The sequence below is a fragment of the Geotrypetes seraphini genome, chromosome 6 (genome assembly GCF_902459505.1).
Source record: "Geotrypetes seraphini chromosome 6, aGeoSer1.1, whole genome shotgun sequence".
NCBI classification, from domain to species: Eukaryota; Metazoa; Chordata; class Amphibia; order Gymnophiona; family Dermophiidae; genus Geotrypetes; species Geotrypetes seraphini.
The window spans coordinates 124108001-124122317 of NC_047089.1; the positions used below are offsets into that span (position 1 = coordinate 124108001).

General features: G+C 42.8%; 1 protein-coding gene across 6 annotated transcripts in view; it reads right to left on the reverse strand.

Moving 5' to 3' along the window:
- The window catches only part of ITGBL1 (integrin subunit beta like 1), a 541162-nt gene that overhangs the window by 194202 nt on the left and 332643 nt on the right, over positions 1-14317 (reverse strand). Inside the window, exon 9 of one of the 6 annotated variants that reach the window (XM_033948884.1) lies at positions 12238-13807. The exons of the other annotated variants lie outside the window; for them this stretch is intronic. Coding sequence (XP_033804775.1) covers positions 13683-13807 — 125 coding nt within the window. The 3' untranslated portion in view covers positions 12238-13682. Of the gene's footprint in view, positions 1-12237; positions 13808-14317 lie in introns of those variants that run through there. 6 annotated transcript variants of the gene reach the window in all.

The window sequence follows — 14317 nt, forward strand, 5'->3', positions numbered from 1 at the left end:
CAGGATTTGTAGAAGCTGTGAGGGACTGCTTCATGGAGCAACTAGTCAGGGAACCGACGCGAGGGAGTGCTACTCTTGACCTCATCCTAAACGGATTAGGGGGGCCTGCAAGAGGGGTAGAAGTGGGAGGACCACTAGGCAACAGTGACCACAACGCGATCAGATTCACATTAGAAAGGGGGACACCCACAGGAAGGAGGACCGCAACGACTGCGCTCAATTTCAGGAAAGGAAACTATGTTGCTATGAGGGAAATGGTGGGGAGGAAGCTCAGAAACATCCTTAGGATGGAGACTGTAGGAAGCGCCTGGACCCTATTCAGGGACACCCTGCAGGAAGCACAAAGAAAGTACGTCCCCAGTTTCAGAAAAGGCGGCAAGAACAAGCGGTCAAAGGACCCGGTTTGGATCTCAACAGAAGTAAAGAGGGCAATAAATGACAAAAAAGTATCCTTCCGGCGATGGAAAAAGGACCCAACGGAGGAAAATCACCAGGCGCACAGGAAATGCCAAAAGGAATGCCACCGAGAGGTTAGAAAAGCAAAAGGGAAATATGAAGAGGGGCTGGCCAGGGAGGCGAAAAACTTCAAGGCATTCTTCAGTTACGTAAAGGGGAAGCGACCAGCAAGAGAGGAGGTGGGGCCGTTGGACGATGGGGATATGAAGGGAGTGATTAAGGAGGATAAACAGGTAGCTGAGAGGTTGAACACGTTCTTCTCGTCGGTTTTCACGAGAGAAGACACATCTAATATACCGGACTCAGAGGAACTCATGAGTGGGGAACAGGCTGAAAAATTGGAACACATAGAGGTAAGTAAGGAGGATGTCCTCAAACAGATAGACAGGTTAAAATGCGGCAAATCGCCAGGCCCGGACGGGATCCACCCAAGGGTTCTGAAGGAACTAAGACAAGAAATAGCGGGCACAATCCAGCATGTTTGCAACCTATCCTTGAAAACTGGAGAGGTACCAGAGGACTGGAAATTGGCGAATGTCACACCTATCTTCAAGAAGGGATCGAGGGGTGACCCCGGGAACTACAGGCCGGTGAGCCTGACTTCAATTACAGGGAAGATGGTGGAAGCTATGATCAAGGACAGTATTTGCGAGCACATCGAGAGAAATGGCCTACTGAGAACAAGCCAGCATGGATTCTGTAAGGGAAGGTCATGCTTAACGAACCTTCTGTACTTCTTCGAGGGAATAAGCAGTCGGGTGGACAATGGGGAACCTATAGACATCATTTACCTCGATTTTCAAAAGGCTTTCGACAAGGTGCCACACGAAAGGCTGCTTAGGAAGCTGTGGAACCACGGGGTTGGAGGGGATGTGCACAGATGGATCAAGCACTGGTTGTCGGGTAGACTGCAAAGGATCGGAGTGAAGGGCCAATATTCTGACTGGCAGGGAGTCACGAGCGGTGTGCCACAGGGATCGGTGCTGGGGCCGTTACTCTTCAACATATTTATCAATGACCTGGAAAAGGAGGCAAAGTGCGAGGTTATAAAATTTGCAGATGATACCAAACTGTGCGGTAGAGTTAGGTCCAGGGAGGAGTGTGAGGACCTGCAAAGGGACCTGGACAAGCTGGAAGACTGGGCAAACAAATGGCAAATGCGCTTTAACGTGGAAAAATGCAAGGTCATGCATATAGGGAAAAAGAACCCGTTGTTCAACTACAAATTGGGGGGAGCATTGTTGGGAGACAGCAGACTTGAGAGAGACTTGGGTGTGCTGGTGGATGCATCACTGAAACCATCTGCACAGTGCGCAGCAGCCTCGAAAAAAGCCAACAGGATGCTGGGCATCATAAAGAGGGGCATAACAACCAGGACGCGGGAAGTCATCATGCCATTGTATCGAGCGATGGTGCGTCCACATCTGGAATACTGCGTTCAGTATTGGTTGCCGCACCTCAAGAAGGACATGGCGGTTCTTGAGAGAGTCCAAAGGAGAGCAACGAAACTGGTAAAGGGGCTGGAACACTGCCCATATGCCGAGAGATTAGATAGGCTGGGGCTCTTCTCTCTGGAAAAAAGGAGGCTCAGGGGAGATATGATAGAGACCTTCAAGATCATGAGGGGCATAGAGAGGGTGGATAGGGACAGATTCTTCAGACTGAAGGGGACAACAAGTACGAGGGGGCATTCGGAGAAACTGAAGGGAGATAGGTTCAAAACAAATGCAAGGAAGTTTTTTTTCACCCAAAGGACACATGGAATGCGCTACCGGAGGAAGTGATCAGGCAGAGTACGGTACAGGGATTCAAACAGGGATTGGACGGATTCCTGAGGGATAAAGGGATCGTGGGATACTGAGAGAGATGCTGGGATGTAACACAGGTATAGAAAGCTAACCAGGTAATAAGTATAGAAACCCAACAGGTCGTGCATGTGCAAGACCGGAGGGTTTGGACTACGATGGGAAGATAGGACTTAAATGAGAAACCAAGGTGGCAAGGGAGCCCCTTCTGGTGATGCAGACAGGTCGTGACCTGTTTGGGCCGCCGCGGGAGCGGACTGCCGGGCAGGATGGACCTGTGGTCTGACCCGGCGGAGGCACTGCTTATGTTCTTATGTTCTTAAAGCATGCTGATAAATTTATTTTAGTATACATCTATACTGTATTCTTATTGTACTTTTCTATGATTATTGATGTATGATTCTTTCTGATAGAATATTTTTTATAAGATTTATTATATATATGTACTAGTCTTTAAGCCCGTTACATTAACGGGTGCTAGAATAGATGTGTCTGTCTGTCTTTCTTTCTATCTCTCTCTCCTTGGCCGCTGTCTGTGTGTCTTTCTGTCTCTTTCTCTCTCTCTCTCTCTCGTTGGTCGCTGTCTGTCTGCCTTTTTGTCTCTCTCTCTCCTTAACCGCTGTCTGTGTGTCTGTGTCTTTCTGTCTCTTTCTCTCCTTGGCTGCTGTCTGTGTGTCTTTCTGTCTTTCTCTCTCGTTCGCCGCTGTCTGTGTGTCTGTCTGTCTTTCTGTCACTTTCCCTTCCTCCCTCCCATTCCCCGCCTGTCCTTCTATGTGTGTCTTTCACTGCCACCTTTTCTGTCAGTCTGTCAATGTCCCGTCTGTTTGGCCCCCTGTCCTTCTGTGTCTGTGTGGAGATGTCGGGGGAATATTGGTGATGTTAGGGGATGTCAATTATTGTGCCCCTTCTCCCACCTACCTTTTTTTTTTTTTTTTTTAAATCAAGCAGCAAACGGCAACCGGCACAGAACAACTGCTGCTGAGTAAACTAAACCTCCACTCACAACAAATCGAACGTATATGCCACATGCGTAGCACGCTTTACCAACTTCTCTTACAATACAATTTCTCTGCCGGCCACGGAGCTACGGATCCACCAGGTTTGAAGTGCACATGCACGCTAAGTGAATTATTATAGTGGATGTTTTGTTTTATTATGATATAAAAGATTTAAAATCTGCACATAATCTTAGTTTCCCTTTCATTATAAAATCTTAATAATCCTAGTGATCGTTCTAATCTTAATAATCATAATAAGACCCCAAAACAGTCCCTAACCAGGGGAATCATACACTTTTATTTTAAAAATGAGTCTTTTAAAAGCAGGAAAAGAAATTAAACCTCTGACAGAATGTGGTAAGTCATTCCACAATAAAGGGCAAAGAAAACAATGTCAAATTTCTTGTTGTTTCATTATAAGCTCTCTTATAGGAGAAGGAAAAAAGCAAACGATGTTCATCAATTGAATGAAGCAACCTTGCTGGAGATATTAAATTAGAAAGATATGAAGGAACACCTTCATGAAGAGCTTTATGTGATAAACAAAATACTTTGAACTGGATATGGTATGAAATTGGAAGTCAGTGAAATGATTGAAGGAGTTAGAGTATAGCGGTGAAGTCTATCTGCACCACATAAGAATCTGGCTGCTGTGTTATGCAATGTCTGTAAACTTTCAAATTCAGCCTTTGATATAACAGCATAGGCTGCATTACAATAAAGCCATGAATCAATGTTGTCAAAGCAGGAACTTATAATAGATCTTTCAGAGGATGTTGTTGTTATGTTCATCATTTTCTATCATATGTGGGAGATAAGGTATTGGGAAATTCAAAACTTTGGAGGATATACTTGTTTGTTCCAGTGTCACTTGATGACAATATTGTTTCCAGTAGTCTTGATCAATTCTGGATGCACACAGATCAGAGCCCACCATGTGCTCTCTCATTTTCTTTTTCTATCTTGGCACAATTTCTGTCTTGTCACAAGTACCCTAAGGTGAAGGCTGCTTAGGGTGGCAATTGGAAATTTTCCTGGTGACCTCTAGGGGCATACCAGGTATCAGGATACTGACCTTGTTTAGTTGCAAAAACACCAATGTGACAAAAGTTCAAGTGAAACAAAATCAAGTTTATTGTAAGGAAAAATCAAACTTCAGGATAATATGTGGCTTTTCAGGTAGGAATCAAACAGTGCAAAAATATCAAACAGAGAAAATTACAACAGGATATAAAACGAAGACTCATAATTGTCAGGATTTCTCCCAAAACACAGTTGGTCAAAATTGCTTCAAACAGTTAGTCAGAATGGTGTTAAACGCTTTTTAGTTCAGCAAACATAAGACAAACACGGTACTAAGCTTTCCTTCAGGCTTTTAGCAAATGGCTCAGGGCTTTGCTCCTGCGTGTGCTCATCACAGAGAAAAAAAGAAGAAAACACAAATTTCAACATTCACCAGTTACCAGCAAAAATAAGAAAAACAATAGCAAAACTTTCCTTCAGTTTCAAATGGTTATAACAGCTTCTCACTTGCCTTAATAAAGCAACACACGTCCATAGCTTGTGGCTGCTGCTCTGTGGACTCTCAAGAAGATTCCACTTCTATAGGTGAGTAAAAGGTGTAGCTTCTGCATCTGCTTCTTGCAATTTCATAGGCATAGGTGAGTCTGTGTCAGCCTGACTCCTCAGCCCTGAGAGCTCTCTGTCATGAGTTACCTCCCTGGCTTCTGACCATGCAGCTCCATCTGTTGCTGCATCTCTGTCAGTCCCATACCTGTGACTCATTCTCCTGCCTATTCTCGGGGTTGCTTCCTTCTCCAACCTCCTTGCCTCCCAGTCCGTCTCCCTGCCTGCCTCTAAGGACCTGAAGCCCCACCCCTAAGTTGCAGGTGCTGGCAATTCCTCCAGTGTCTTCTGGCAATCCGCAGAATACCTGAAGTGACCTTGGTGAAGGAGTAAAGCTGCTCCCTCTAGTGTTCTGGACATGAACAGCATCAAACCAGCCACTATGTGCTTTTTAAATGTGGGGGCTAATGTTTGGTGAGCTCCTAAATGCCTTGTTGTTACTGTACCACTACTAGCAGGCATAGGCTACTCACCACAGTCTGTAATGCAGTAATTTTTGTTGCTGTATTTGCTGTGTCTTTGTTTTGTAGTATATGATATTGAAATCTGTATTCCAGAGAATTTACTAGCTCATCTTGTTATGTATATTTGGATATGCAGTATTATAACTGTTGTATTGTTATTATGTATTGTCAAGATTATTAGTATTGTATTTAAGTATACCTAATAAACAGATTTAAAAAAAAGAAGAGTTCCAACCTGGAAAAGCCCAGGCCCAGTTGGAATGGCCAGTTTCTGACAAACTGAAACATCAGTTGATCAGGTAGCCAGACTTATCAGTATGTGCAATAACAGGAAGAACATTTCTACTTCCAAATAGTGATTCATGTTATGTTCCAAAAATTACAAATGAATAACTTGTCTGCCTACAAGCTGTTCACTGCAATAGATGCAAATGGAATGTATGATCACATCAATTCCAACAACATCATAATAGCAGTAAAAAAGAAAGGTAACAAAAGTGGCATATATGGAATCAAAGACCATCTGTTGCAAAATAAAGCCATCATGATCAGTGCTAAGTAAAGCAGAAATCTAAGTAGAAACATAGAAATTGACGGCAGAAAAGGGCCATAGCCCGAGTCTGCCCATACCAATGACCCACTCCCCGACTTTATAGAAACATAGAAATTGACGGCAGAAAAGGGCCATATTGACGGCAGATTTTTCTCTTTCGATTATGAGCCCCTAAGCTTTATGTGCAAAATCTTCCCCAGATCAGTTTGTGAATATTGTTTTATCTTTTAAATCTTTCAAATCTTTATAGATACTTATTATTTAATTATTCACTATGTTATATGTTAGTACTTAGCTTATTTCTATGGTCATTGTTAGGGACTGCTTGTTGCCAACATGTTTCGCAAAGTGCACTTTATCAAGGGTGGGTTCCCTAATGTTGAAACACCATCAATCTTAATGTTGAAACACCATCAATCTTTACTTACACTAAGATAATACCATTTTATTGGATTGATGCATTTCTCAATTAGCGTTCAGAGGTCAAAACCTCTTTCTTCATATCAGTAAAGTATACTGCTGTTATAGTATCCTGTCCTTACCTGAGGAAGGGGAATTTGGTCTCTGAGGGGCAGATTTTCAAAACTAAATTCTGCCTTTAACAAGCTCGCTATGGATTTATTATGATAGTATGCCACACTTCTGGAGGATAAATTACCTTGAAATTTACAAAATAAATTCTGGACTGATTTAGTACATCAAATTCACCAAGGCCTCACACTCCTAGGGGCCCGCTCTTAACTGAGCCACCTTTGCAACTGAGAGCTGACCAAAAATTAAAGCTCCACCTTGGGGGTTAATGCCCAATACAAAGACCTGGGTGTCATTGTAGACAATATGCTGAAATTTTCCATCCAATGTGCAGTGGTAGCCAAAAACAACAAACAGGATGCTAGAAATTATTTTAAAAAGGATGGTTAACAAGACTAAGAATGTTATAATGCTTCTATATCACTCCATGGTACAACTTCACCTTGGTATTGTGTTCAATTCTGGTTGCCTTATCTCAAGAAAGATATAGCAGAACTAGAAAAAGGTTCAAAGAAGAGCATCCAAGATGATAAAGGGATGGAACTCCTCTCATTTGAGGAAAGACTAAAGAGGTTAGGGCTCTTAAGCTTGGAAAAGAGACGGCTGAGAGGAGATATGATTGAAGTCTACAAAATCCTAAGTGGTGTAACAGGTGTAAGTGGATTGATTTTTTACTTTGATAAAAATTACAAAGACTAGGGGACACGTGATGAAGTTATAGGGAAATACTTTTAAAACCAATAGGAGGAAATATTTTTTCACTCAGAATAGTTGAGCTCTGGAACATGTCGCCAGAGGTTGTGGTAAGAACAGTTAATGTTACTGGTTTTAAGAATGGTTTGGACAATTTCCTGGATGAAAAGTCCATAGTCTATTATTGGGACAGACATGGGGAAGCCACTACTTGTCCTGGATTGGTAGCATGGAATGTTGCTACTTTTTGGGGTTTTGCCATGTACTAATGACCTGGATTGGCCACCTTGAAGACGGGCTACTAGGTTAGATGGACTATTGGTCTGACCCAGTAAGGCTATCCTTATGTTCTTCTTTTCCCATTCCATATCCATCTTCCTCTCTGTCTCCTTCTTTCTCCCTCCTCCCTCCCCTTAGTAATCATGCTTTTTCAGCACCAATGCTCTACACTCTTTTCACCATATCACCAGCCAGGCTTTACATCTCCTCCCTCTCCTCCCCTCACCCCCATCTGTTGATTTCATGTTTCTCAGAGCGATAGTGCCATTTTATTGTCATTTTGGTCCAGGGTATCCCAAGCTTGTAAATCACTAAGATTACAATAGTAGTCCGAAATTAAAGGATTTTGTTTAAATAAATAACCCCTCTCCCCCTTTATTTTTGGTTTTTAGCACTATGCTTAACAGCTCCTATGCTCATAGGAATTCTATGATACAATCAATACACCACACTTGTTTGCAAAATTTACTTCATAAGCATTCACTCTCTTAAATCCAAATATAGCCAGATCTCTCTCAGACTCAAGCTAACAAAATGCTATGTTCAGATCCTCAGATGCACCACTCTGCATTCATAAAATTTCATAACGCATGGAGGGGCATAATCGAAAGGGACGTCTAAGTCCGTTTACGTCCATCTCGCAAGTCATCCAAAGTTAAAAAGAGCCTAAGACACATTTTCGAAAGATACGTCCAACTTTTTTTGACTTTCGAAAATCGTCTAATTATACGTCCTGCCAATCTGATCGTCCAAGCCGCTAAATCGTCTATCTTTATACCACATTTCTGTCCAACTTTCCGTCCAAGTCCAAAACGCCTAGAACAAGCTCTGTTGGACGTGGGAGGGGTCAGCAAAGTGATGGACTGCACACCCAGACATGCCACCTAAATAGTGGGGTACCTTACAGGGCACTGCTGTGAACTTCACAAAAAGGGTGCCATGGCTTCTCCTCATTACAGATCCCTTATAGGTGACGGTGAGTCCCCCAAACCACCTCCAGAATCCCCTAGACCCACTTATCTACCACCCCAATAGCCCGTATGGCTGCAGGAGCCACTTATATGCCAGTAAAAAAGGGTTTGGGGGGTGTACAGGGCAGTGTACATGTTTCAGTATCAATGCAGTGATTACAGAGGCTTATGGGCATGGGTCCTCCTCTCTATGGGTCCCTAACCCATCCCCAAGATGACTTAAGCTGCCTCTGGGCTGGACGACTAGGCTTTCCTATGCCAGGCGGCCAGGTGATGATGGTCTGGAGGCTGAATTTTAAAGTTATGAGTAAAATTTTTATGGGGGTCTGTGTTATGTGTTTGCAGTGCTTATCTGGTGAGTTTAGGTGGGTTTTTTGTGACTTAAACCATGTTTTAGATGGTCTAAGTTACAACGTCAAGTTCTGTCTAGGCTTTGTTGTTAAACTTTCGTTTCTACATGCTGTACGACTAAGTCTATGCCGGCCCACGTCCCGCCCTCGACACGCCTCTTGAAACGCCCATTTAGCTTTGGACGTTGAGCAGCACTATGAAGGCCTAAGTCGTTTAGAAATACGTCCAACACCCGGTTTTATTATCGGCGCTTGGACGTTTTTGAGAAATGTTCGTCCAAGTGCCGACTTAGGCCGGTTTTTGGACGTTTTTCTCTTTCGATTATGAGCCCCTAAGCTTTATGTGCAAAATCTTCCCCAGATCAGTTTGTGAATATTGTTTTATCTTTTAAATCTTTCAAATCTTTATAGATACTTATTATTTAATTATTCACTATGTTATATGTTAGTACTTAGCTTATTTCTATGGTCACTGTTAGGGACTGCTTGTTGCCAACATGTTTCGCAAAGTGCACTTTATCAAGGCTGGGTTCCCTAATGTTGAAACACCATTAATCTTAATGTTGAAACACCATCAATCTTTACTTACACTAAGATAATACCATTTTATTGGATTGATGCATTTCTCAATTAGCGTTCAGAAGTCAAAACCTCTTTCTTCATATCAGTAAAGAATACTGCTGTTATAGTATCCTGTCCTTACCTGAGGAAGGGGAATTTGGTCTCTGAGGGGCAGATTTTCAAAACTAAATTCTGCCTTTAACAAGCTCGCTAAACTGGTTCCAGCTGGTTTAGCGTGCAAGTATTTTAGCAGCGGATTATCAAAATGGCTTACCGATGTCTTTTCTGAGTTTTCTAGTAGTCTCCAATACTCTAGTACAACAAGGTCATTATATTAAAAAGATCACCGAGCGATTCTCTATAATCGCTGAGTGATTCTCTAACTTCATTGTGCCACATTTATGGCCAAAATTTACTGACAAGTCTGAGCTGTTGCCTTATTTCTGATCAGGCCTGAGTACTGATTGGAAAGTAAGGTTTGACAGCTGAACTCCCAGCCCCCACAAATTAAAATACAAAAACCAAATTGAAGATCAGCAGGAGAGATGCCCACTCTCTCCTACTGCCAAGCAACCACCCCCTTCCCCCAACATACCCCAGCAGCAGGAGAGATGTCCACTCTCTCCCGCCGCTAAGCAAGGCACCCCTGACACCCCCTTGGCAGTGGGAGAGATACCTACGCTCTCCTGCCACGAAGCGATGGAGGGGCCTAAACAAACTGGGCTAATCAGAGCCTCAGGCCCCTCCCTAGTGCATCCTAGGATGCACCGGGGAAGGAAGGCCTGCCATTTTTAAGAGGCAGACTTGCTGGCTGGAGGGAGTAAGTATCCCTCCAGCTAGCCATCTGAAAATAAGGTAAGGGGGTCATCGGAAGCATGGGGTGGGGTTGCATGGGGTGGGGTTGCATGGGGTGGGGTTGCATGGAGGTGGGAGAGCGTGGTCAACTCTCCCACTGCTGAGGAGGGTTGGGGGGTGTTGGTTGGTGGCGGGAAACATTGGACATCTCTCCCGCTGCTGGTGGTGTTTGTCGGTGGGCAACACTTCCACTGCCAAGGGGGGTTGGGGGGTTGTTTTATGGCAGGGGTTGTGTTGGTTGGGTGAGAGAGACTAGGGGCTAGATTCACTAAGTTCACCGATCATGTACTGACCAGTTTGCAAGCATTTACCAACCCGATCGTTCCCTGACCCAATTCGCTACACTGCTGTGCAATCAATCTCCCACCCGATCCAATCCGCCTATGCAAATGAGGGAAAATGGCATGCAAAGTAGGAGACTGTCGATTCATTAAACAGAAAACAAAATACCGATTGGATTTGCCGATCCAAAAGTAAGTGACTGCTGAGGACCAGGTCTCAATGGTAGAAACTCCTGACATATCTTTTGTGTATTTCTAGACAAATCAGGAAAAATATGTTCTTTAGATCCCAAGAAAAGCACATTCGTATTTCAAAAATATACTCGTAAAATATTGTTTCTATCTGGTTTTAATGCAAAAGTCAACAATAAAGTAATTCTTTAGATGTTCACTTCAAGAGATGACTCCAAAAATTCAGTCAGATTAAGTTGATCAGTTTGACATCTATCTTGTCTTATTTGATGTTCTCAATACCAAATGCTGACAAAACATAACAACATGCTTCTAGACCGCGTAACTGTAAGTTCAATGCTGTTTAAAAAAAATTATATAAAAAATAACAAAAGAAACACAATTAAACTAATTAGACAGATATTTTGAAAAAAGATGTTTTCAACTGAGTTCTAAAATGTTTATAAGAACAAGCTGTAAGGAACAATGGTCGAAATGTTCCATCGTATAAAGCTGCCTGAAATGCTAATGTATGAGCAAGAAATTTTTTGCTTCTACAACCCTGAACGGATAGAAAAAATGAACAGGGCATGTGATCTTCTAATATAAAATGCCATAAGAAATCTATTGGCCATGTAAAGTGGAACAGTACCATACAAAACTGTATAGCAAAGACAACCCAGTTTGAACAAAACTCAAGCCTCCATCGGAGGCTGATCAAAGGAGGAAATGCATCTGATGGTATCTTTAAAATCTCCCTAAGGTATTTCCTCACCATATCTAAGGGAGAAATCAGTGGGGATTTGGGGAAAATCACCAATCTTAAATTTTCCCTCCTTATTTCTCTAAGGGCTTCTTTTACAACGCCGCACTAGTGGTTTTATCGCATGCACCGGATTAGCGCACGCTAGCTGGAAATCTACCACCTGCTCAAAAAGAGGCAGTAGCGGCTAGCGCGTGTGGCAAGTTAGCATACGCTATTCTACATGTTAAGGCACTAGTGCGGCTTTGTAAAAGGAGCCCTAAGTATTTGCTCTTCTTAAAAGAAAATACCTTTTCATTTACTAAAGCAGTGTTCACTAGTACTGCCTGATTCACCGATTCACATCAGTGAATCGATTTGAATCGATTAATTTTCTAAAAAAATAAAAATCAGGCTGACTGATTTAGAGAGTCCTGACATACCTCCGGGTCTACTTAAGCAGCAGCAGCAGCAGTGGCTGTGGCCAGCAGGCAGAAGCAGCACAGTGAACAGGCTGCTCCTGTGCTGGCTTGGGGTTGTGGGATGGTGGAATGGGTTAAGAGGCTACAAATTACGAACCGGCTGTCTGGGGGAGATATCATGCCTTCTAATCCGTCTATTTGAGATTTATATATACTTTATGTATTTGTTATATTTCCTTGTTCTTGGATCTAATTTGTGGACTAAATTTGTTTTATTTCCTTACATATATATCTACCTGTATAGTCATTGAGACTTTAGGTTTTAATTTCTTAATTCCTTTGCAAGTGTATTTTGCTTGTTTATTATATTAAAGTTTCAATAAATAAAAAGTTAAAAAAAAAAAAAAAAAAATGAGGCTACAAAATAAACCCACCAGGACATTTTGAAAAAAAAAAAATAACACACCTGATTGGGTGTGAAAAGTGAATCAAATAAAAAAATCAGTTCAATAGGCCAAATCGAATCAAAATATTGGGCAGCACTAGAGAAGAAGAAGGGGTATAGAGAGGACAGATGCTGGATGGCCTAAAGGATCTGGCCAATCAGAATCTTAGAAGCTCCATAGAAAAAGCAAAGTAATGAAGATATATTCATTAATGTGAAGGGTAATGTCTCAGAGTACCACTAAAGGGATCATATAGGCTTTCACCCTTAATTTCTGTGGTGATGGTTTTCTTTCATGGACAAAACCTCCACAACTCTTACTATATCGTAGCTAATTTAATACTTTATTTTAATTAATATTTTTTAAAACCTCTCAGACTAATAAATTAATTCATTTTATTTTCTTTTTTGTTATTTTAAACTTTTTTTTGGAATTAATATTGTTTTTTAACTTTTAAAACTTTTTTTAGGAATTTTCTTTTACTTTAAATCAACCCCTAATTCATATCGGGAAAGGTTATGGCTGTCTTACTGCCTCACTTGCAATGCTACAATCATAATACTGCCGATGTTCTTTGCGAGTGGGGGATTCCAGCAGGAGGGTTGGGCATCCCTCCTACCGGTAGTCTTCACGGAGGATGGGCAGGTCCCTGCCTTGGCCACTGAACTGATGGCGGCAATGAGATTCCCTTGCTGTGATCAGTTTAGTGACTGCATCTATTTGAAATGATTTCAAGCACTTTTCATGGCCCTAGGGAGATGCCTAGGGCCACCTAAGCTCACCTAAGCCACTACTGGGCGAAACCATGTCCACACCTAGCCTTGGCGAGCTTAGGCAGCCCTATGTGCCTCCCTAGGCTCTTGAAGATGCCTACAATGTAGGCAGCCTGCCTCGGGATGTTTTTTTTTTAAAAACATGCATCCTGATTGTCTGGTTAGACTGCGGTAAGACACCTATCGCCACCTACAATTGGGATGTCATTTATAGAATTTGCCCCTAAGGGCCTGAGTATTATCACCTCTTGCAGATGCATCATTCTCCAGGGGTGGGCCTAAGCATCCCACCCCTCCTGAATTTAGACCTCACCAATTTCCCAATCTCCCAGGACCAGAGTATATTCCCTGTCAGACAGTTCCCAGCACCCTGGCCCTCCTAAGTTTGGCTCTGGTGTCTCCTCACACTCATATCAATTACCTATTACTGGAGTATCTTCTTCCTTCATGGACTTTCCCCCCAGAATATCCCTCCCAATCCAGAGTCCTGAAACAGATCAAAGTTACTGATTCTTCTTGGTTTCCATGTCCATTCCTGCAGATCTTCTGGGTTAAGTCCCTTGGGGCTCTAAGCATGCCCCACCCACTCTCCAGCTCAGTCTATGGGGTGTGATGGTGATGATCCTGAAGGGCTTCTGCAGATAAGCCAGAGCTATGAAAGACAAGAGGAAATCCAAGTGCACACTGCTTCCAATTTTAGCAATGTCACCACCATTCCGAGATCTGGGACTTCTGCCATCGGTTCTCTCTCCCTATGGGTTGAATGAGCTGGATCCTCTTTTTCATCTGGCCTCTCCACTGCCACTTGTGATGCTCCTTCTGCTTCCAACCTATGGGCCAAAAACAAACAAGAACCCAAGTGTGACTCCTTGACTGAGTGAAACCTGCATCCCTGGAATTAACCAAAATGCTTGCTTCCTACTCTGCCCAGGTACCTTTTATCTACAGCACAATTAAATCTGCACCTTTTCACATGTGGGCTCTGACTGGGCTATGGGCCTTTCTGGTCCTCTGCCTCTCACTCTCCTCCACCCTAGCCTGGCTCATCCTAAACTCATCTCTCTCCCCAATGACTCAGAGAATCTGCTCATCCCCACAAATGGATCTGCAACATCCCCACCAGATTTGGCACACTAGTTCCACAATGATCACACCATTACATGATAAGGTTATGTTCCTTCCTCTGAATGATGGCCAACAGAAAAGCCAAAGTACTTTACTGGGATCAGGGCCAGTCAGGTTTAGGAAATGGGCTCCCAGACCTTGATTAGGGCAATCAGTTCTCCAGCTGCTGTTTCTAGGGGTTACTTATCAACTGTGCCATGTGAAAAGGTCCTTGT